The sequence below is a fragment of the Manihot esculenta genome, chromosome 6 (genome assembly GCF_001659605.2).
Source record: "Manihot esculenta cultivar AM560-2 chromosome 6, M.esculenta_v8, whole genome shotgun sequence".
Classification (NCBI taxonomy): domain Eukaryota; kingdom Viridiplantae; phylum Streptophyta; class Magnoliopsida; order Malpighiales; family Euphorbiaceae; genus Manihot; species Manihot esculenta.
In genome coordinates this window covers 25217129-25240831 of record NC_035166.2, presented here as the reverse complement: position 1 = coordinate 25240831, position 23703 = coordinate 25217129, and the positions used below count along the sequence as shown (strand labels likewise).

The following is a 23703-nucleotide window of genomic DNA, read 5'->3' as shown; positions in this document are numbered from 1 at the left end:
ATGCACAACTCTCGACATGCTGCTTTCAATAAACAAAAACACAGGACATGGGCATGTGCTAATATAATCCTCATGGTTAGCTACTTCTCATGGTGGTAAAAAAAAAAAAAAAATCTCTCTCCAATCATTCCACCCAAACCCACTTACACTAGCAATTTAATTTAGTGTTGTCAGGATTCACAAGTTATTCTTCATTCTCATTATATATACTTCCATTTGCTATGTTGGATCAATGCTATAGAAAATAATTATTAATACAAAGATTATATTGTAAAAATCTGTGGAGGCTATCACTCTCTATCTCATTTTCATTTTGTCATTTTTATTTATCAATTTCACCGTCATCCCATTTGCATTATTCATATGATTTACACCATCCAAATTCCAAACTGTCACAAAAAGATGCCATATATTTCAAAAGTAACATCAATAAGTGTCGTTAAATAGACTCTTTCCGTCCAGTTCATAGAATTTCGAGATAACTACAATTAATATTATATTAAATAAAATTAATAATATAAAAACATTAAATCCCATTCCATATCCCTAAGTTTAATATTTGTTGTAGCAAGCAACTCAGCCTAATTAATTGTTTAATTTAATTTTTCAATTGATTTGATTTGGTTTTAATTTTGAACCATATTGATGAATTTTGAAATGCAAACTCTAATAATATTTTTTTAATATATTTCCTCCTAAAACTATTGACCTTATTTTTATGGCACCCACTCATTATTTTATCATTTTATGCGAATGGAGAAAAAGCAGATAATCATTCTCTCATCTCTTTTCTTCCTATCATTCATTTCCCTTTTAGTGATTTTGGTCGATGCAAATGGCTCAACCAATATAAGTGCTGGGCCTAACCACCCTACGCCTCCATCTCCCAAATCTCTATACATTTTCAACCCTACATTCAAACACTAGGAACCAAGACCTAAATAATATTCTCCATAAATTAAATAATAATAATAAAACTATTATATTTATATACATAAAATAAAACTGCAGGTTTTAAAATATTTTTTTATATATTGTTATTTTTTTTATATGACAAGTTGAGGAGGACACAAAAAAAAAAAAAAAAAAAAAAAAAGAGTACATAAAATTCTACAGTTCTTATGCAGATTGTACTTTCACCAAGAATAGGCAGATTACCACCCATTTTTTCCCATATTGCCCCTGAATCCATAAGCTTCTTACATGACAGAACATGCATTGGGGTTCTCGTCGCTGAAGATCTGAGGAGGGTAGGCGTACAGCTCCATGGCATACCTTGGTGGGTAATGGAAATATTCATTCTTTTTCAGCTCCACCACTTTGGTCTCTTCTGTGGGTGGCGCCTCCGTTTTGGCCTCGCCTTCGTTTTCTTTATTTTCTTTGTTTTCTTCCTGTTCACCACCCTTCTTTTCTTTGTCACTACCTTCTTCTTTTTTCTCGGCTTTGGATTCTTTCCCTTTCTCTTCTTCTGGTTTTTTCTCTGCCTCCTGTTTCACTATCACCGCGTGCTTCCCTGTTCTCTTGTACACGTATTCTACTAGCTTTGGAGGATCAAACACTCCCTTCACTGTTACCTGTGAGCTCTTCAGATCTGGTTCAGCTGTTTCCACACCTACAAGAGAAGCATTTCAAGATTCAGATTTTGCTCCATTTATTGCAATTTCAAAAATTATGATGTGAGGGCTGGTGGGATTTGATTGGGGTGTTCGAAATCCATTGAATTTTTAGATTTCAAATTGGAGAAAAACTGAATGGGATCTATTGAAATGATTAATATAATAGAGGAAATGATTTTAAGAATTATAAAGGGAATAAAATCTTTTCTCAGAGATTCAAAAGGTAGTCAAGACAATAACTTATTATTTTCTTTAATTTTTCCTTTTTTTTTAAAAAAAAAATGGCAAAATCGTGAATCACCAATCCATCTAACCTCAAAAGTCGAAGGAAAATTGCATGAACCAAAAAAAATGGAGGAAGAAGTAAATTGAAAAAAAAAACAAAAAGAAACAGAAAAAGGTCATGCCTTTCATTCGTTGTATCCGTTTCTTGATTTCCATCGCACAGGCTTCACAATGCATGTAAACTTTTAGCACCACTATGATCACCGGAGGCTGCACAATCAACAAAATGAGCTCAAACATTTGAATTAGACGCAATATGAATCACCTAAAGAATCACAAGAAGAGAAGTAAAGGAAAAACCTCTTCTTTCTTCTCTTCAGGTTTTGGCTTCTCCTTTTCTTCAGCCGCCTTTTTCTCTTCCTCAGACGGCGGTTTTGGGATCGGAGAAATGAGTACCACCTGCCTATGGCTCTTCTTCTGAACTCTCTCTAGAACCTTCAATGGATCCGCCTTCTCTCCCTTTACAACCACCTTACTAGCCTTGCAATCAGTGATTACATCTTCAACCCCTGGAAAAGGCCAGCAAAGCACCGTCATGAATGAATCGGGGAAGAAAAAAAAGCTATTAAATTAAAGAGAGAACAAAAAGCACTAACCTTCAAATCCTTTTAGGCATCTGCGGACCTTGCGGGCACAACCCTCGCAATGCATGTAAACCTTCAGGACTATTTCTTGCGGAGGTGGAGGTGATTCCTCTTTGGATTCCTTTGAATCCTCTGCTTTTTTCTCTTCTTTCTTTTCTTCTGCTGGTGGTTTGTCTGCTGGCTTTTCCTCCTCTTTCTTTTCAGCCTTGTCTCCCTCTGGTTTCTTTGCTTCTTCTGTCTTTTTCTCCTCCATGTTCTTCTCTTCTGCTGCGGGCTTCTTTTCCTCCTACAGGAACACAAACCCAAAATCAGAAACAATGAATAAAGAGATATGAAAGGATAAAACGAAGGCAAAAGATCCATGCAGAGCTTCAAGACCTCCCCCATTTGCCTAGTTTTCGGCCGAGTCAGTGAAGATAAGCTCTAAAGCGCTTCCCTCTCTTTCTCTCTCACAAGTTTTGTGTATGGAGGTAATGGTTACTCTCTCTCTCGCTCTGTGTCTGCGTCTACAACTTGCTTCAGTTTGTATACCTAATTCTGTGAGCTGAGGACCATCAGATCTGAGGCAGCTTAGTAGGCTACTATATGATGATCACGATGATAATCATCATCAACATCAAATTACGTGGCATTTTATAAGGGCACGTGCAGTGCAGGAAGGAGCTGCTTGAGACAAATGGTGCCCGGAGGTTACATGCTCTTTTGGTCCTTTTCCTTTTGCCCATTTTTTTAAAAAGTAATCTAAATGAAAATTTGGTTTACATTTCCCCACAATTTGGTTTTTCACTGTAGTCCCACCAAACTGTAATTTTGATCGAACGGCCGATATGATTTCATCACCACCATCATCATGATCGACAGGAAGCGACTGAAGTTTGTTTTGCAACTACCAAGTTTCATTTATAATCTGTAGAATTGGAGGTATCCTATGCTTACTTATTAGAGAAATTTACAAAAAGTAAATTATTTTTAATATTTTTTTGTTTTCTGAATGAGAATTATATTATATTATATTGACCAAACCCTGACAGTGGGTGATGATTTTATTGGTGGGTAGAAGAAGCATCTAGCAGCATTGGTGAAGAGTCTGATTTGGAGAAACGGTCGTGCGATGGTCATGAGTTGTATCTTTGACAATTGCTTTGCTGCTGAGCGCTGTCTCTAACCTTTTCCATCATTGTCTTATGACTGCCAAGTTTGGAAATTAAAAATTTTTTTTTTTTTTTTAAATTACGTGCAGTAAATTTAAATATATTAAATAGGCTGGAGTTGCCCTTGCCCCACTTTTATTTATTATTTAGCACCATATTCATTGTGCCATTAATTTTGGAATTTGCCCTTGTGGTTATGCAAGTACTGTGAATTTTAATATAATTTTTAATCTTGAACATGAAATTTCAATCCCATTTTAAGTTTTTTTTTTAAATTTTTTAGTGAAGATGGTTTTCCATTTTGATTTCTAATCGATGAGAAAACAAGTGCTTGGGTATTTAATATTTAGCATGAACTATTATTATGTTAAATTAATAATTTGAAAATTTTACGTTTTCCAAAAATATATAATTAATTCTTTACAAATTTTATTTGATTTGTCTATCTATTTTTATCAAAATAATCATAATCAAAGGATTAAACCATAATATTAATGCACGAATATGACATTAATGCAGAACTGATAGATCAGGTTGAAGGAATTAAAAACTTCAACAAAACTATTCAGTTCCTCTTTAAGTCTGGGGAAGTACTTCTGGCACTATAATATTTGTACAGAATTAATAATTAATTAACACCACAAGCAGGTGATTTTTAGTACTGAAATTTTTAAAATATATATGGTTGAGGCTAAAGCATTATTTTCCCTAGAAAATTTCATAATTATTATTCGTATGCATATATTGAAAACGTCAATGCTGCAAATTATTTTCCAAGAAAGCAACGCGATGAGAATTGAGGAAATATACATATAGGATTTGACAATTGACATAATAGATATATCAATATCAAAATACATGACAAAATAGGGAGCCAAATTAATTTCAAAGGATAAGCCATAATACTTTTACAGTACGATAAATTATTGTGATATATACTTAATTATAATTATAAATAATGGTTTACTAAAATATGTCATTATATATAATAAAAAATTAAAATTTTCTTTATAATAATTTAATAAAATAATAATTTTCATTCACAGCTAAAATATTGCTAACTTTTATTCATGAAGATAAGACATGGGTATGATTTGATCAGAATCATGAGATAGCTTTTGATACAAGTGATTGCTTTTTGGATTACATAATTGATTAACCACTCACATTAGATGAGATTGTTTATGTATAATTTACAACTTTATTAATGGCCCCTTGATTTATTTCCTCAGCATTGCAAATATATATTTTCTATATTAGTAGAATATTAATTAATTTATTTATTTAATAATGATCAATCATAGAGAGACACTATTGTTTTTTGCTGCTACAAGACACGTTCTTCATTATGTTCATATATGGTTGATGCAATTTAAAGTTTGAGCCTTTTCAGTAAAAAGTTGAGATATCTTTGTTTGAATCATGGGAGATTTGATCCCTTAAAGCTTCACTTTTAAAACCAACTCATGAATCTACAGCACTAAATCCAGCATTCAAACTCACTTTTTTTTCATACCACTAATTAATAAAAGTGATATATTAACCTAAATATGAAAAAGAAATAAAATTGACTGATGATTTTGTCATTGGTCTGGTGGTAAACATATTAGAATATATAAGATCAATGATCATGGCAAATATGTGAAGAATCCACTATATATGGAAAAGGGCAAAAATCTGGTAGATTCAGTATCAAGTTGACAGAAGAAAATGATGAATATATACGGAGAGAGCAGCAGTGAAATCCATGAGGTCTCTGAAAGAAAGGCCTTATGGAGCCTAAAAGAGCAAAAGGACAAACAAATGAAAAGTTAAAAAACATAGAGTGGTAAGCGGCACTGCCAGCCTTTGGAGCTTCTTAAAATTCTGAGTTAGTGGATTGAAATTAATTAGCCTAAAATTGGTTTACTTTGCGTCATATTCCCATGTTTATACGCAAAGATAAAGGTAAAAAAAAGGGAAAGGAAAAGTTGATGTGGCTGCTGCATCAAAGACAAAGTTTAATACTAAGTAAAAAATATCCGACAATGGTAGACCTTCAATAATTATTTGTCCAATTCAATTTTCTGTGATTTATTTTCATCTTGTAAAATTGATTTTCTTCACAAATTTTCAGGAGATAATTGGCATATCATGCACTGTTCAACCATTTATCTACTGAAATTATGTGTTAATTAAAATAATAAATGATAGCGTACATGCATGCATCTAAACTTGAAAATTCTCTTGGACGTGCTATGCTTGGCATTATTGACTGCACTACAGCTCATGCAAAATCATGATCATATACTATGAAAAGAATTGTCTTGTTGGAAAATTATCTTTAAAAATAAATGAGATTCATTTGATTAGAATTAATGAGTCATATGTTGATTTATTTAATTTAAAGGTTTAATAATTAAATTTGATATAATTTAAAACTTCAAATCCAAAATATTTATTATTATTATTTGCCGTAAATTCTAATAATTTTCCTTATGGGGGATCCTGTAGCCGTAGATAAACCACTTGATCCTCCTCAGCAGCCACATGGACCTCTCTATGTGAGTTTGTTCTAATGCCATGCAACAGGATATTGAACAGATCGTCCCCTTTACTTCTTAAAAGTCTAAATTTTCTAGCCTCTAATTCGTTTCCAATTCAAACTTATTAACCTTCTTAATGGCCGACATGTCATAATCACGCACCACCACCACGTATATTCAAGATGTGGTGGCCAAAATCCCACATAGTACCCCAGAAAACTCAAGGACTTTCGGCAAGTAAGACTAGACTTTTACACATTTAAAACACTGTGGATTTGCTGTGGCAATACTCCCCCTGTTACGTTAAATCACCTAAAATAAAAATTTTACACGTGGATATCCAAGAAATGGTGGTCGGCTGAGGCTGTGCATGCATGTATCACGTAAGCTCTGGGGTTACACTTGCTGATTCCATTCTGAGCCATCCAATGTGTTTGATACAAATCTAGCAACTTCTTAATCATCTTCAAAACCATGGAAATAAAGAAGATGATTAACATGAAAGAGAGTAAACGGAGACATTTTTGGCCTCAAATATGAGCCTAGAGGCCAGGTGGGTAGCCAGAGACCATATATATATTTGAATAGAGGAACGTTCTTTGGTGGGGATGGAGTCTAAATTGTCCAACAACAATGATTAATTAGCTTTTAGGGTTTTGATTGTTGACACTTTACAAGCTCTTTATGGGAAAAAAAAAAAGGGTGTCCTGATGTTTATCTTACTCTCATATAAGAGTAAATGATTAGGATTTACGAAGCTTAAAGTTCTGAATTGAATAATTAAGCTCAGATGGGATTTGAAATTGACTTAACAGTTCCTTATCCTTTAGGGACAACAGATGTCCTCCTTTGATAAGAATGCAAGAATTATAATACATTTGGCTTTAAGTCCAACAATAGGAATCAGCATTAGCAGGTAGGTGTCATGTAATCTGGCTAAAAACTTTGAAAGGGACACTACATTAAAATTCGACCTGCTACATCGCTCTTCTGTCCTAGATTATCTGTTTCTCCTTTCATTATATTTCATTTTCATCCATAAGCAAACATACCCAAATTACCCGTATGCAACAGCAATCAACAACGCAGATTCGCAATCGGATTGAACCAAAACCTCTGTTGGGTCTTGAGCTTATACAGAAAATGTAATCCCAATGGAATCAACTGTCACTATGTGTCTTGGAAAAGCTTGGCATATCATGGTGAAATTATTTGATTGGCCATGCATGTGATGATGTCTTATTTTAATCCATTTAGGTCCCACTTTAACGTGGGTCGCTCCTCCTAGTGGAGCCAACCAGGCAAAATCGAATATCATGCAAGAGGCCCAGACCAATTGGGCCTAGAAATAGCGAAACCTCAAATTTTCAAAGGTGCAGACTTCCATATCCACGAATCCTCGGCAGAACTTAGTCTCGGTTCTTTTTTGATGGTTCTCTTTGTCTGACGCACGTTATCTTTTGGAGTTAATGAAGATTGATTGTCACACATAATGGCCCAAACTATAGCCATACTGGCGAGACAATACTGTTTTGGGCTTCCTTGGGCCTAGACCTATCAAATTCTGATTTAGACAACCTAAGTATTTTTGCACAAGGCAGCATTAACCAAAAGACGATCATGAACCAATAAATAATCCTAAAAGTGGAAGCAACAACTCTCAACACTTGTCTAATTGGTTAATTTTTCGTTAAACCTACAAGGACAACAATACATTCTTCGTTTCAATGAATTTGGGGATCTCATCTTAAAACCGAAAGGCAAGGCATCGAGCACACTCCACACTCAGACACATACGGCAGACCCCTTAAATAGCCGGTGAAAAACGTTGCAGTGATACAATCTACTGTCCTTTAAAGCAAAAAGCTTTTGGGGAGTGTTATCTGCCAAAAAGTCTTTATTTTTATCTCTTTATTCTCGAAAAAGTGCTAACCCTAGGCCCCATTCGCGGCGTATCGGGACTCGAGATGACGGATGAATGCCCTCCTCACAATAAAAAAACTATCTTTATTATGCAGAAAGACAAAGAAAGAAAGAGAGTGATCAATAAGAAAGAGATGAAGTTTAAGAGAAAAGGCAATGCGTACCCTTTTCTATCTTCACCTCCATCATCTTCATCTTCATATAAAGATCCTGACTCTGTTTTAAAGTTACTCCCGGTGGCCATCTTAGCCCTAGCCTTATCTCTCCCTAACCATGATCGTGAAGTTTTGGCCTACTTGGTAGCAAGGTCTCTTATCTCCACCACCACAACCAACCCACATTCTTCTTTCAACACTAACTGCTACCATTCAAAGAACAAGTGCAAGGCCATCACCTCCGATGGAAAGAAGAAATATGTTCAAAAAGCCCCCCTTTTCGAATGTGGGTGTTTCGATTGTTACACTAGTTTTTGGTATAGATGGGATTCTTCTCCAAACCGAGAGCTCATTCACCAAGTTGTTGAAGCGTTTGAAAATCACTTGCTGCAAAATGAGTCTCCAAATAAACACACTAGAGGGAAAAAGAGAGGTAACAAGGCGATTGAGGCCAGTGTTGAATCTAATATTTTGGTCGATAAAGTAGAGGCAGAATCTAAAATATCGGTAAGTGAAGATGAATGCGAGACTGTGATAGTGCCAGAGGACATTGAAGGCGGAGTTTTGAAGGAAAATGGAGTTTTTTGTGAAGAAAAGATGGGAAAGATGACAGAAAATCTGAAAATGGAGGAAGTGACCGTACAAGCTATGGGGACTAACCACAAGGGTTTGGCCAGGAAGGTTTTACCGGATGTGGTGGGCTTACTAAACTCTCGTTTGTGGAGTCTTTGGGGTCCGGGCATTTAAGATATGGATTTTCAACTCTAGCAAGAACCAGTTCCAAAAAAAAAAAAAAAACGTATTTTACTATTTGTTTCTCGGGAAAACTACTTATTTTGAGTGAAGGAAAAAACTTGAAAAACTGTGTTCTGCTGTTGTAGGGCGTTTAGTGGAATTGAGGTGCTTTGGGTGGTAACCTTCTGAGTAAGAAGTGCAGAAACAGTCTGATGATGAACAATATTGTAGCTACTAATCACTTTGCATTATTACTTCTGTTGTCAACGACTAGCAAAATTTCTTATTCAATGTCTCCAACTTTTGGGTTTTGGATTTTGAGTTTTTGGTGGTTTTGAGCATTTGATTCCTTAGATTATTCAGTTTAAATGCAAATTAAATCATTAATGAGCAACTGGCAGTAGAGCAGAAACTAGGGTAGCATCTTACTTTAAAAGAAAGATGGTGAAATGATCCAGAGGAAGGGGACCAGAGTCACGGGCGAAGATAGATTAGGACTAGTCAAAAAGATTTTTCTAACCCAGTGACGTTGGTGAAGCAAAAGCTGATCATGGAATTCAAAAAGAAAATCTCCCTTTTAGCAGAAAATAATCATGTTTGATTTCCAATTGCAGGAAAGAATTTGAGATTGATGGAATATCGTTTGTTGTTAGCTAGAGCTCAGCCTTGCATTGATTGCTTTGGTGGGTTGGCCATCTGAGGAGGTGGGCCAAAGAGGAGAAGCACAGCCATTTGCTTGTCATCGTTCTGTAATTAACCCCTTGCTATTGGCAATTGGAAATCATCTGCCAAGTTTCCCATCAGCTTAAGTGCAGGTCACATGAGTATTGGGAAGACGACAGGAAGAGTTCAATTATTTGATAGTGGAGAATGTGATGGCGAACCAACTTCCATGTTTGATTTTAACTATACAATAGATATTCCATGCCCCAATGGAACACGGATAAATTTTGCTTTTATTTTGAAATTAAAATTATCATTTATTATCCCTTTAACAAAATGTTTTTTTAATATAAATTAAAAATATAATGTTGCTATTTAATTAGATAATGATTAATAGAATTAAATATTAGGTATTAACTAAATGATTTTTCAAATGAAAGGACTTATTTATCAGTATCATTAGACTTTATATCCAGAAAGAGGCAGAGCTCAGTACCTCTCTATCTTTTAGAATTGGAGCGGATTACGATCAAAGAAATATCCTCAGTCAAATACTTGCACTCTCGAAGATCAGAGTAAAAGTAGACATGCATTATCGTTTGGAGATAGGATTTTTCCTACAAGACAAAAGAAAACCTGACAAAACTCATCCATCGATATCTCTTATCGGTAATATGCAGCTTTTGTAATGCTCTTGGATTTCATGAACGCATCATCTCCTGTGCTGTTCTTCCACTTTCTTTTACCTCTTCTCTTTGGCATATTGCCTCAGGTTTTTCTTTTCTTTTTTGTTATGCTTAGTTTGATGCCATCATTTCTTTTACATTAAAAAAAAAACAAACAGTGGTGGTGGCAATTCTTGGGCTTACTATTATTACCAGATAATGCAAATTATTCCACTGATGTGTGCTGCCTAACCTGCCTGCTTAATGCCTGGCACCATCAGGCTGAAAGGCCTCTCCTATTAATTACATACATATATAAAAATTAACCCAATTCAGCAAAATTGTCTACGTTCAACTCACTAAAATTTCAAAATTCTTGCCTAACTAACTATCTCTAGTACTGTCGCTCATGTCCAAACGAAAATTAGAGCTACTGTACTAATGCATCCATTAAGCTGCACATAAATATCAAGCAAGTCCTCCACTTTTGCCCTATTTGCAAAGCATTACAAAGCATATATCATTTAGTGATTCATAGAATTATTCATTGATATTGTCATTTAGTGTTGGATTCATTTCATCACACAGGATTGAAAGTGGCATATATATTCCCACTTAGATTTACTTGTCATTTAATTAATTTCCTATGGAAATATCTCATGTGTACAATGTGCATAGCATATGTTATTAAGTAATTATTTTTGTTGAAAAATATTTAAAGGAATTAAAAGTTAAAATGCCAAGGATCGAATTCTTGACGTTTTGCGCTATAAAACAAATATCTATCATGATCAAAACAGATACATGTATGACACTGTAGTAGATTATCCACTCTTGATTTGAATGATGTTGCTATATATGTGGATCGCAGATGATATCGTGCCGTTTACGGCTCATCTTCTTCCCACATATACAGCTTGTGATACAAATCAGCCTCTCTCAAAGCATCAGACAAGTGAAAATGGAAGCCTCCTACCTTTTTCTACAACTTTCTTCCTTCTTATAATTGCATACGTGAAGCTAGCTTCTCTTTCTGTATCTTTTCTTTTCAATCAAATGGAGAGCCATGAGATATTTCTCCCAGCAGGATCATCATTAGGACCATCCACTTATTCTTCATCATTACAGATGCAAATGGCAAATCCTGGAACCCAATTCAGTGGTAAAGATGGAAGTTGGATAAGTTCAGAAAAGAGTACAAGTCATCATCAGAGTGGAAGCTCAAGCAGTACAAGTGAAAAGTTCGAAGGGGATAATGAAAATAAGGAGATTATAAGGCATAGATATGCATTTCAGACAAGGAGTCAGATTGACATACTTGATGATGGGTATCGATGGAGAAAATATGGGCAGAAGACAGTAAAGAATAGCAAGTTCCCAAGGTTAACTAATACTTATAATCTTGTCCGATGTCTCTCATTAATTATTTTTGCTTTGAGAATTAAGATTTTTAATAACGTATACTTGTTTGATGCACAGAAGTTACTACAAGTGCACCCATAGTGGATGCAACGTGAAGAAGCAAGTCCAACGCAATTCTAATAATGAAGAGATTGTAGTGACAACTTACGAAGGAATGCATACTCATCCAACTGAGATATGTAGTGATAATTTTGAAGAAATAATCCTCAGGCAGATGCAAACATATAAGCTTCTTTCTGATACCCACGCAGGAATTACAAATCGTGAATAAATTAATAATCTTCTAAGAAACATGTACTTTTCTTAATTTTCTTTTTGCATGGATGCATGGGGAGAATCCTGTGCCATTGAAGATTCATGTTAGGTTTTACTGGTTCACTATGGATTGAAATTCAGTTGCTTATCTTAGTAATTTTCACAATATGTATATGCATATATAATTAATTATAAACAGTAAAGTTCACAAAGAAAAAAGAATATTCACTAAGCAAGAAAACAAGAAAAGAAACGTTGATACAGAATATTTTACGGATCTGTGAATCAATCTCTCCACAGATAAGAATCAATCTGAGCAGACAAAAGCGAGAAAGCCAGAGAGAGAGGATCATGTTGGGACTAGAATCACCTCTTTTGCTTTTCCATTGCCACAAAGCATCTTCACTGAGGTAATACCAATTGCACACGTAAGAAGAATTAAAGCAATTGGAAGCCAACCCTTGATGAATTTCCATCTATCTAGTGACATATCCTGATATCTCTCATTAGCCACAGCCACCTCGATACAATCATCACATATATAAGAAGACGATGCACAAGAAGAAGAATGACAATCAACAGGATACAACTCTTCTTCTTTGCTTTCAATGTATTCCTTCCCATCATCCGAATCATAGGAGAAAACCGATCTCACTTCATTGCACTGATCATGAACAAAAACTTCCCGACCACCGAATATTATCTCCTGATTCTCTCCGGAACCCACCTCACTTGCACCCTCTGCCGCCTCAAAAAGCCGTCTGCCCTTCAACTTGCCGCTCTCAATGGCTGCCCTTCTCTCTCTCAGTATCTCTTCAAGTGCCAAATCATTGTACCTCACTTTCCATACTCCGCCACCATCTAAAGGTGACTTCCTGTTTTGAAGCGAAGACATGAGAGTTCTCGGAGAGTGATCGTTCAGATAAAGGGATTTAATCATGACTCTTGAGTCTGTTGATGATCGATATAAGGTTCTTGGTTTTAATTGTTTTGTAGAGTCGCATTGTTGTTGAAAATGCTTGCACTGCTGGTGTGGTTCTTCTTCTGTTTCTTTCCCTTGATTGCTAGCGCTACATCTTTTCATCTTTATCGTACTCTACAAGGACTTGGGAATTGTGGTGTTTTTTGAAGTAAAGAGGAAGTTACTGGGTTTTGCTTTGAAAGTTGAAACTGATTTTTGTGGATTAGATTATATAGCGGGGATAATAACTATCCGCTTTCTGAATTTGAATTAGAATTCAACGTCACAATCTTATGGAAGAAAATCTGGACCGCTAATTCAACAATCGCATCTCGAAGATCTCTATGGGCAGCAGATTCGTGCACTTTTCCACATTGGGCTGGTTGGTTGGTTGGTTGGTTGGATTTGCCCTTTGCAGGAAAGCATTTCTTTTACATTTTCTGTTTGGTTCCTATGATCTGAAATATTTTCCTTTTTTCTTTCTTTTATTTTCCACTTTACGGCTTGCAGATTTTCTTCCCTGGTTCCTTCAGTTTTTGTTACTTATTGAATATATATATATATATATATATGTATATGTTCAGATTCTCTTTTGAAGGAATATATATATTCAGATTACCGGACCTAAGTAAGCATACTCTTAACAGGTTCATATAAATTACATTGTTTATATTTCCCCTTAATAACAATGTGCAACACAAGGCCGCTTATTTCCCCATTTATGAGTATACAAGGTTATCAACCTATTTCTTATCAAGGACAAGTGTGCTTTGGCAAAAATAAAAATTTTGAGTGCTCCAATTTCTTCAATTTTAAAAAATATATATAATTTTTTTTAAAAATTGTTAATATAGTCATTTGTTAGTTTTAAATATTTGTAGCATAAAAAAATTCATTAATTAATACTTTCGTATAACTTTTTAAAATCTAAAACACGTTTTATTAATGTATTTTTCATTAATGGGTAGTAATTTTCAAAGGAAATAAAAGAAGAGAAGAACAAGCGAGCCCAGGCGTGAAATTTGTTTTCGTATCAGTTAAAGTTTTAGAAGATTGATTGCCCATCCCCTACCCATCATTAAAAGTACATTTTTGAACGCGTCTGCAACAGCCTAGGCCACACCCATGAATCAAGGAATCACCTCAGCCTATTCAAAGAAAATAATATGGCTGGCAATAGACCACTTTTTCTTGATACAGGAGAAGCAACACACCATTAACGGCCAATCCCAGCTCTGTTATTGAAGGAAGATCACTTAAAAGTATGAACATGATTAACAAAAATAAAAGAGCTCCAACCATCGAGAGCCATAAGTTAAAATGTTCATAAGCAAAAATTTAATGTCCAAACCTACCTGACAATTCTGTAAATTATGTTCCCCCTATTGGGTCAATATCACCTAGTATACAAAATCATCAGATTAATCTTTTCCTACGCATCATTTGTTCCCCAGAGTCGAATTTACAAACAATGTCTGCAATTTCACGTGTTAGGAGGTGATATATTCTCTATTATGCCTTTCCCGTCCATAGCATCAAAGAAGAAAAAATTTTGGAGGGGATCACCTTTGCCTGATATTGCTTTGATGACTTCCTAAAGGGTTTAATGTTAGACGTAAACTTAAGCATTTAATGTTAAGAAGAACATGGATAATTCTAATGGAACCAGGAAATATTACCTGTCCAAGGATTCCTCCAATGATAGCACAAACTGGAGGGAATTCTCTTCTACCCATGACCAATTTTTCCATTAGGGCGTTGGGAATATGAGATTCATTCATCGACTGAAAGGCATTGAGATAGTGCTACCATAAGAAGGAACACCAAGAATATCAACTCAAAATCACCAATTTCTATGAACATACCTGTGCCTCACAAAGTTCCTTTTTCAGCTTGAGAACAGCAGGAAGATCGTCAATAGAAATTTGTCCTGGATTCCGTCCCTCAACCTCTTCATACCTTTCTATCACTGAAAAAGGGGAGGATAAAATAGGTAATTCTTAAATATATAGGCCAAGTTAGAAACGACAACTCACAAATTTATGCAAGCCCAGTTTCAAGAAGATGAAGAAGAAATATTATGCAAAGATTTTGTATTAAGAGATGCCAAAACACTATCTATACATAATCCTCACATCAAAGAAACTGATTGATGGCAATTAGGAATAAACTCAGCCTCCTAGAAAGTTATCACTCTGTGCTCAAAAGTACCAAATACAACATAGACATGCGGCTCTAAATGCATTCACTATATATCATATCACAATGCTGCGAACTTGTCTGGGCAAAGTTTGGTTAGCTTCCTTCTTTCCTTTTCTTTGCTTTTTGGCATTTTCTTTTATTTCCCTAGAAAGCAATGAGTGAATAAGCAAGCACACCTCTCATGGCAAAGTAAAGCTTTGACACCTTCCTGGGGAGTTTTCTCCAAGGTACTGAAATTGATTCCTGCATGAAGGACATAGGCTATCATTAAACTGGACACAAACTTGCATAATGCCACTAGAATATTATCCATAAAAAACATTCATAACTCCAAAAACAAATACCATAACCATCTAACTTGGTATAACCCTAAAAGCTTGTTACCTCTAAATTCTAACTGCATGTTGCATAAAAATGTTTGTCTGGAAGTCCAGATACTGAAGAACAAATCCCTTTATGCATGCAACGTTTAAGATGGTCACAAAATGTAAGAATGCAATAATAGAAAAGTTACACAAAATACAGCATATTTTCATGGTTAGCAATTTAGTCAGATCATTCCGACGCTTTCATTTTAATAAACATAAACAACCAACAGTAGTAGCTTTTGATGATAATATACATTGGTTTGCTCCTCATCCACATCAATTTGCAACTGAGAGAAGCATTAGCTGGATTATCCATAGAGAATTGACGTAGAAGTAATTCAATTCATTTTTTCAACACTGACATGAAAGATTTTGCTTCTAGTTTGACCATGAAGTTAGTCATTTTACCATATCCAAATTATATTTATGCACTTTATAGCTTTACCAGGTCTTTTAAATGTTAGCGTGCATTTGAAATTAGACAGGCAGCAGCAGATAAGTTCTTGCATTTATAGTTTATTTAATTAGCACAACTAAAAACAAAACTCAGTTAAAAAACTTCAAAATTTTTACACTACCTGAAAACTTGGGTATTGCAATTCACGTTCAATGGCTGTGGGTTGATTATTTTCATCAAGCTTTTTCTGTCAATAACCAGAAATATTGTGAAGTTAGTGCCTTGGTAACAAAGAATTTGATGATGCTTAAAAGCCAAAACTTAGCAGCCCATTTATGAGCTGTGAAGCAGACCATACTGAGTGCAAGCCCAACATAAGAAAACATAGAAATAGGAGATATCCACAAAAACAACATTAGAAAAAGTATGCTAGATGGGAAACCAATTATTCTCCAGCAGCATACTAATTGATCAGTTTACCCTCATTCCCCCCACCCCTTCCCGGCGGAACCAAACAAGCTATCTACAATTCTCAAATCTCTCTGATTCCAAATGAGTATAGCATACAACATGAGGTCACAGGCCGATAATGTCACATATGAGTCAACATCCATATAAGTGGACATTGAGCATACAATGAAGAAGAGATGGTATCATGGTACTCAATGTAGAGGTAAAACAAGAAATCAGTACTCTACCACATAATACGGAAATGATTTGATGACAAGTTAGCACCTAGGACCAGACACTTGGCAGCCAACAGAATATAACGCATCACGATGACCAAGTTGCAAATTGCAACATCTGAAATATAGAGAAAGGATTATAACCTTTGTGTATATATACTTCTGCAAGTCAACAAACATCTCGCCACAAGAATCTCTACAGTCAACTGCATAAAATGCTACACGCTTTGATAACTTGCGGCACTTCTCATTAATCAATTTCTGCAGTAAAAGCATAATGCAAAAAGAATTGGGTACAGAAAAATGCAAAATGATAATAAAGAACCGACCAGTTTAACTTTATATATATATTACAAAAATATAGTACCTTGGTTGTGAGGGTGCAACAACTGACAATTACAATGTCAAACTTATCAAAGAAGTCTCCACCAAATCTTGACAAATCACCTGTAAGTTTGATAATATATTGTTCTCAATTAGCTGCAAATTGAATTTAGCAAACAAGGGCATTTCTGGTAACCACGCTAAAAAATTCAAATACTTTGTAAACAATAATGCTAAGAAAAACAGTGTTAAGTATCATGTATTTGAAAAGCAAGAACACAAAAAGGCCAAACCTTTCTCAACTGAAACACGAACCATTGAGTTGAATTCTTTCAGAGAATTGCAACAAACCTCAGCAAGTGTTTTCCCATCATACATATTCTCATTAGGTGGTATCAAAAAGTTAGAAGATAATGCATCTTCAGTCACAGCCCGGTCATCCACCAGTGTCAAACTACCAACCCCTGCTAATACAATGTTCTTGCAAAACTACCCACATAAAAAACCTCAAGTTCTGAAGACATGTATATAAATAAAAAGAAATAATTATAGCAGACACAATATAACATATGAGTAAAATCATTAACGGACTGTCTGAGGTTTGATCTATATGCACTTTTGTATTAAAAGACTGCCTGACGTTTGATCTATATGCACTTTTGTTCCTAAAGTTCCAAAATTGACAGCCCGCAAAAGTAACCTGACAGCCTTGGAAATTGGAATTGAAATTCGACTATTTGTAACCATTTTTAAGGACTAAATTGTGCTCAGATTTACTATCTCAAGAACTAAAAAATATGACATAGAAATCCATATTTTATACATCAAGTACTATAAATGATAAAGAAAAATTTATGTTCATGTGTGTGTGTGTGTGTTGGAGGGGTTCTTTTTTTTTTTTTTTTTTTGGGGGGGGGGGGGGGGGAGGAGGGGGCGGGGGGTGGATTTTGTAATTCTCTCATGAGTCATTGAGATAGATAATATGGTGAACTTTCGAACCATATCAACTGCATTTTCTTGAATTTTGTAAACTTGACAACATACCTCGGCAACAGTCCCTTTCATCCCATAAACCAATATGTGAGATTTACTTAATCTAAAACATTGATAACAAACCCGCAATCAGTCTAAGTTAGCATAAAAGAGTGCTCTGAAATGAGAAATGATGATGAAAATCAAGGTCAAACACAGAGAATACCTTCGTTGAGCATCAGCACCCCAAACCCTAATTTGGCGATCGTACAATGCAGTCTCCTGCTCGGTTAACTCCTCTCCGTCCATAAGTAACCAGAACCAAATCCACCAATTTGACAACAATCTGAATTCCCAAGTATTAGAGAGAAAAACCCTAATTATTATGATCACGAAGTGATATATTGGATTAAGGAAAGAAAATAACCCAAATATAAAAAACAGAAGTGAAGCAGGGGCACCCTAAGCGGATTCCGAGTTCAGCAGCTCCAGTCTTCCACAAGTGCAAAGAAGCAACCTTTGGGGCAAATGTTGTTTTTTTTTTAAAAAAAAAATTGCTGAGATAAAAAATAAAAAATTATTATATTATTTAAAACTTATTAGTTATTATTTTTATTTTAAAAAATATATTAAAGTTTTTTAATATTTTAAAACATTTATTAATTAATTCTTTTATTAATTTTAATCATTAAATATAATAAAAAATTTAAAATATTCATATTAATATAAAAAATTAATTAATAAATTTTTAATTTATAAAATTATTTAATAAATATTGTATATGCGTATAACATTTCTCCTATTAAATAATATAAAGTAATATTTACTGCGTGAATTCCTGGAAGAAAGAACAAAAAATTCTGATTCCGAAGGTTTTAACTTTATTAATTACATATAAAGCTGCTTGTGTTTAATTCAAATGCGATATGAGAAAATTCGTTAGAGAAACTAAGTCTATGTTGAGTGTATCATAATACAAATATAACGTGATTAAAATTTTTATTAAGAAAATTAATTTGTTTAAAATTGAAAAACAAAAATAATATATAACATATTTTACTTTTTTTTAATTTTTACCATGCAGTGTTCATTTATATTATAACAATGTAATTAATTATTTTTTAATTTAAAATTATAAATTATGTGGATCCTTCACAATTAAACAAATAAAGCATTAATTGAATAAGAAAATGAAAAAGACAAGTTTTCCTTTGTTGTAACTTTATAACTCGATACTCTTATCTTTTTTTTTTTTAAATCTTTCTTTTTTCTCTTTTCAATAGAAAACGATTTACGTCAATTGACTTTCCAATAAAAAACGATTTACATCAATTGCCTATTAATGGAAAAGAAAATATCATTGTTCCTATTAAGAGTTTCAGAGATATTTCGATTATCACTTATGATTTTAATTTTTATATAATTGAGATATTTCTCACATACAATCCAATTAATTTTCAGAATATATATATATTTTTTTACAGATTTATGACCTCTTTCAAAGGGATATTTATTATTAATTAGAGATAAAAAAATATTTGTTTTGTTTTTGTAATAATTTTAATTTTAAAAGTATAGTGAACGAGGCTTTTAGTTGTTTGAAAGGAGATACAAGTCAATAAAAAATAATTTGAAGGAGGCCTTTCATTAACGTAAAATAGTCATATATCTATTTTTATTTATGTGGTTGGCTTTTTTTCAAATTTTATTGATTTGATTGTTTCGGAATATAATGTTCAATGAAAGTTTACAAGTTATTATGGGTTTTCGGAATCACAACGATAATATCAGTTTTGAAACTTTATTCGAGTTTTATCTCATAAAAACTCTCTTCCGTGGGTTTATTCGGGAGATTTTAATGATTTACACTCAAGAGATGAAAAAAAATGAGATGTATCTTTGCCAAATTATATTGTGTAAGGGTTTTGATAGACACTTAAAAAGCATTTTTATTAAATTATGTTATGCAGAGATTTGATTTTGAATGATTATAAATCTTTGTTAAACTCTATAACTGATATTTCTGTTAGATTGATTCGTCGTAATGTTAGAGAATTTATTAGATATAATCGTTTTTCTTTTGGGATAATATTTCTCTTTATTTGATAAAATTTTATTAATACAATAAGTAATTTTACTTTTAAAAAAAATATATTAATTGAGTAAATATATTTTACTTCTAAATTTTTTATACTTGTTATTCATTTATTCATTTATTTTTATAATAATGTACTTATTTTTTCATTGAAATAAATAAATAAATATTAAATACTTTTAATTATGAAAAATTATAATACAATGATAATTATGGAAAAAATCATTATGTTTCACTTGGAAAAATAATTGGAAAGGATTTTGTTATGAAAAACAACAAAATAGTAATATGTATGTATGTATATATATATATATATATATATATATATATATATATATAGGGAATTCTTTTTAAAAAATTGCTAAAATTTCACCAAGCATAAAATGTGAGGAAAAACAGAATACTTTGATTACAAAATTAATTGGGTCAGCGTTCGATTAAATGGAAATCGAATAAATTGAGAATTAAAATTTTAATATTAAATTAATTTTAGTTAAAAATTAAATTAAATTAAATTAAATTGATTTTATTTGATTTATTTTAATTTGATCGATTTAAATTTTTAATATTTTTTTATTTTTTATATTTTATTTTTAATATTTTAAAATTTAATTAAAATATTTTAATTTTAATATAATTTAATTTTTTTTATATTATTTAAAATAATATATTATTATTATTATTACTGATGAATTCGATTTAATTTTTTTTGTTCGATTTAATTTTTTTTATTAAAATTAAATCAAATTAAAACAACTGAAATTTTAAATTAAAAATTAAATAAAATAAAAATAAATAAAAAATTAAATTAAAATTTTAAATTAATTTAATCAAAATTTTTAATTTTAACTAAATATCCTATAATCCGCTTCGTGATTTGGCAGTGAACATTTATAAAACATTGCGGTCACACGTGTGGCTTTTATGGATGAATTATATTATATAACGCGATAATAATCAACTATTAAGATTTTTTAATTGGTATTAAAATTTATTTTATTTTTGAATATATATCAAAACATATAAAAAAGTAAAAACACAAGTTAATTTTTAATTAACTTATTTTTTTTAAATTAAAATTAAAAATTAAAAAAATAAAATTTGAAACATCTCAAAAGCATTTAAATGCAAATTAAACTTATGAATACTCCTTGTAATTTATTTTTTTATTTTATTTTTAATGATATCTGATAACCGCTGGATTTCTTAACCCCGAACCAGGGCCTCGACCATAGCCAAAAGCCCATCAAGCAGAGGCCCACACACACACGTGAGACAAGCCTGACCCGTATGCCTTCAAAGGCCGGGCTCACCCATCTCCTCCATCCAGGCCGGCCCAACCCGCGCCAAGCAAGCCCTCTCCTCTTGGGCTCAGCATCTGGTCCGACTCTCAGCCCAGCCCAGTGTCAGACCCAGCTCAGACAGCCTGGCAGATCCATACGGATGTACGCATGGGGAGAATCAGAGGCCGTTACGCATGGAGCAGGCGGCTGATACCCTCGTACACCCAAATCTGCATGCCAGAGACGCGTGTCCCAATCACGGAGAGGCCTTTATACGTCACCATGAGCCCAGCAGAAAGGATAAAAGGGGAGCACCATCCCCAGACAAACTAAGTTTTGGAGAGGAGTCTGAGAAAGTTGTATTAACCATTGTCTTGTAATACAAAACCCTTGTAAAACCCTATTCCATTGGATCTCAGATCATCAATATCATTGTATTATTAAATTTGTTTTATAGATGAATATATTAAAATATGCAAGTGAATATGTATTATATTTTTAAAATAAATAGATAAGAGACTAACAATGAAATTTTTTTTTAATAGAATATGAGAATGAAAATCTCTAAAATGAATTAGATGTATCTTTAATCATTAGATCATAATGAAATAATTACAATTTAAGACAAGTATCCACTTAGCAAAATAACCTTAGACTTCCTATGAGCATTTAATTGAGTTGATTTTCTAATGTGGATTTAAGAGATGGACAATCATATTGCACAGTTAAAATTGAAATAAATTATAATTTTCAATTTTATATATATTATTTTAAAATATTATTATATTTACATAAAATTAAATTATTAAAAAATATAATTAATTCAACGAGTATTTATTTTATTAATAAAAATCAAAATTTTTATTTCTCTTTAAAAAAAAGCAAATCAATCATCTAAATATTCATTGATTTTCATTTATTAATTAACAATTATCATCACCGATTATTGACTGCTCTTCGAATTCTTAATTTTTTAAATTTAGTGAAATTTATTAATTAATTTTTTAATTTTAAAAAATACATTAAAATAATAATGCTTTTAACTTTGAACCCAAATTTTATTTGTAGTTCTTTTATGACTCGATACTCTCACTTTTTTTTATTTATACCTAATTTCTTCTTTCTATTTTCCCATAAAAAACGATCTGCATCAATTGACTATCGATAAAAAAAAAATGTTGTTGTCCCTATTAAAAGCTTAAAAGATATTTCGATCTGTCATTTATGATTTCTGTATGGTGAAAATATTTCTCACATACAATCTAATCAATTTTCAGAATATGCAGATATCTTTAGCAGATTTATGACAGCAATTTTCGGACAATTATTGCACTGTAAGATTTGATTTATAGTTATAAGTCAGACATTTTATTTTTAATGAAAATAAAAACTCTTAGTTCTCATATGAAATTTTTTTGTAATTTTTTACATTTTGATGGTTGCTTCTCGGTCAATAAACAGGGATTGAAATGATACTTTTTGTTAATGTAGGAGAGTCGTGGATCTATTTCGGTGGTTGATTTTTTTTAAAATTTTATTGATTCGATTGTTTCGGAAGATAATGTTCAATGGAGGTTTACTAATTATTATGGGTTTCCGGAATCACAACGAGGACGTCAGTCTTAAAACCTTATTCGAGTTTTATCTCGTAAAATCTCTATTTTGCGGTTTTATTCGGGAGATTTTAATGATTTATGCTAGATAAATGATAAAAAATGAGAAATATTTTTGCCAAATTATCTTATGCAGAGGTTTAATTTTGAATGATTATAATTATTTGTTAGACTTTAGAATTGATATTTTTGTTAGATGAATTTGTCATAATATTGCTATAACTGCTCATATTTTAGTTAGAAAATCTATCAGATGTAATCATTTTTTTGTTTGATAAAATTTTATTAATACAATTAGTAGTTTTGGTTTAAAAAAATATATATTAAAATATTTTTAAAATATTAAAAAATATACTGATTAATTTTTTATTAATTTTAATTATTATATATTAAAAAATTAAAATAAAAAATTAATTAATTTAATTTTTATAAAATTAAAGGAGCAATAAATAATTTTTTTTATATTATAAGAACTAAATAATATAATGTTTAATTTTTAAAATAAAAAATGATTGATTAATAGATTTTTTAATATTTTAAAATTATTTTAATGAATTTTTTAAATTAATAAATTAAATTAATGAGTTTCATTAAATGATTAAATAATTATTCTTCTAATTCTTTTTATAGAGTTTTGTTAATAAAGTAAATGTCTAAAAAGGCAAATGTTTATGAGCAGTGGAGCTAGAATATCATATTTAGAAAAGTTGAATAAAATTATAAAATAATTTATTAACTATTTGGGTTCAATCATAATTCAAACATAAATTATATATATACACTTAAAATATATTATATAAAATATTTTCATTCTAAACTACAC

At 32.2% G+C, this 23703-nt stretch overlaps 4 protein-coding genes across 6 annotated transcripts; 2 read left to right on the top strand and 2 right to left on the bottom strand.

Moving 5' to 3' along the window:
• Positions 1-1067: 1067 nt before the first annotated feature.
• LOC110616729 (heavy metal-associated isoprenylated plant protein 7) lies at positions 1068-3077 on the bottom strand. The gene is made up of 5 exons (XM_021759206.2): positions 2864-3077; positions 2498-2771; positions 2202-2410; positions 2024-2111; positions 1068-1612 (listed from the first exon to the last, which is right to left on the bottom strand). The coding sequence occupies exons 1-5, from the start codon at positions 2870-2872 to the stop codon at positions 1200-1202; spliced, it is 993 nt and encodes a 330-aa protein (XP_021614898.1). The 5' UTR covers positions 2873-3077; the 3' UTR covers positions 1068-1199.
• A 4891-nt stretch (positions 3078-7968) lies between these two features.
• Positions 7969-9289, top strand: LOC110617063. Its single transcript, XM_021759660.2, has one exon. It carries the CDS (start codon positions 8129-8131, stop codon positions 8984-8986), a length of 858 nt encoding a protein of 285 aa, XP_021615352.1. The 5' UTR covers positions 7969-8128; the 3' UTR covers positions 8987-9289.
• A 1791-nt stretch (positions 9290-11080) lies between these two features.
• Positions 11081-12142, top strand: LOC110617045 (probable WRKY transcription factor 56). 2 transcript variants are annotated; one of them, XM_043957648.1, is made up of 2 exons: positions 11081-11684; positions 11785-12142. In XM_043957648.1, exons 1-2 carry the CDS (start codon positions 11146-11148, stop codon positions 11993-11995), a joined length of 750 nt encoding a protein of 249 aa, XP_043813583.1. In that variant the 5' UTR covers positions 11081-11145; the 3' UTR covers positions 11996-12142. The 2 variants fall into 2 exon arrangements, with proteins under 2 accessions (XP_043813583.1, XP_021615318.1); XM_021759626.2 differs by having other exon boundaries at positions 11090-11684; positions 11782-12142.
• Positions 12143-14156: 2014 nt separating this feature from the next.
• On the bottom strand, positions 14157-18435 carry LOC110617765 (SUMO-activating enzyme subunit 1B-1). 2 transcript variants are annotated; one of them, XM_021760751.1, is made up of 11 exons: positions 18351-18435; positions 18116-18235; positions 17962-18013; positions 17211-17406; positions 16961-17040; positions 16738-16854; positions 16089-16154; positions 15319-15385; positions 14806-14909; positions 14620-14724; positions 14157-14534 (listed from the first exon to the last, which is right to left on the bottom strand). In XM_021760751.1, the coding sequence occupies exons 2-11, from the start codon at positions 18196-18198 to the stop codon at positions 14424-14426; spliced, it is 981 nt and encodes a 326-aa protein (XP_021616443.1). In that variant the 5' UTR covers positions 18199-18235; positions 18351-18435; the 3' UTR covers positions 14157-14423. The 2 variants fall into 2 exon arrangements, with proteins under 2 accessions (XP_021616443.1, XP_021616445.1); XM_021760753.2 differs by having other exon boundaries at positions 18317-18431.
• Between the last annotated feature and the right edge of the window lie 5268 nt (positions 18436-23703).

What these genes read in the sequence shown, in the direction of transcription:
- LOC110616729 (XM_021759206.2), bottom strand. An exon ending in CTGAAGAGAAGAAAGAAGAG is followed by an intron (nt 2,112 to 2,201) that starts GTTTTTCCTTTA and finishes TTGATTGTGCAG; the next exon opens with CCTCCGGTGATCATAGTGGT. An exon ending in ACGGATACAACGAATGAAAG is followed by an intron (nt 1,613 to 2,023) that starts GCATGACCTTTT and finishes CTTCTCTTGTAG; the next exon opens with GTGTGGAAACAGCTGAACCA.
- LOC110617063 (XM_021759660.2), top strand. Translation starts at nt 8,129, where the DNA reads ATGACGGATGAATGCCCTCCTCACAATAAAAAAACTATCTTTATTATG.
- LOC110617045 (XM_021759626.2), top strand. Translation starts at nt 11,146, where the DNA reads ATGATGTTGCTATATATGTGGATCGCAGATGATATCGTGCCGTTTACG. An exon ending in AAGAATAGCAAGTTCCCAAG is followed by an intron (nt 11,685 to 11,781) that starts GTTAACTAATAC and finishes TTTGATGCACAG; the next exon opens with AAGTTACTACAAGTGCACCC.
- LOC110617765 (XM_021760751.1), bottom strand. Translation starts at nt 18,198, where the DNA reads ATGGACGGAGAGGAGTTAACCGAGCAGGAGACTGCATTGTACGATCGC. An exon ending in GGTGCTGATGCTCAACGAAG is followed by an intron (nt 18,014 to 18,115) that starts GTATTCTCTGTG and finishes TCAATGTTTTAG; the next exon opens with ATTAAGTAAATCTCACATAT. An exon ending in GCTTTACTTTGCCATGAGAG is followed by an intron (nt 14,910 to 15,318) that starts GTGTGCTTGCTT and finishes CCCCTTTTTCAG; the next exon opens with TGATAGAAAGGTATGAAGAG.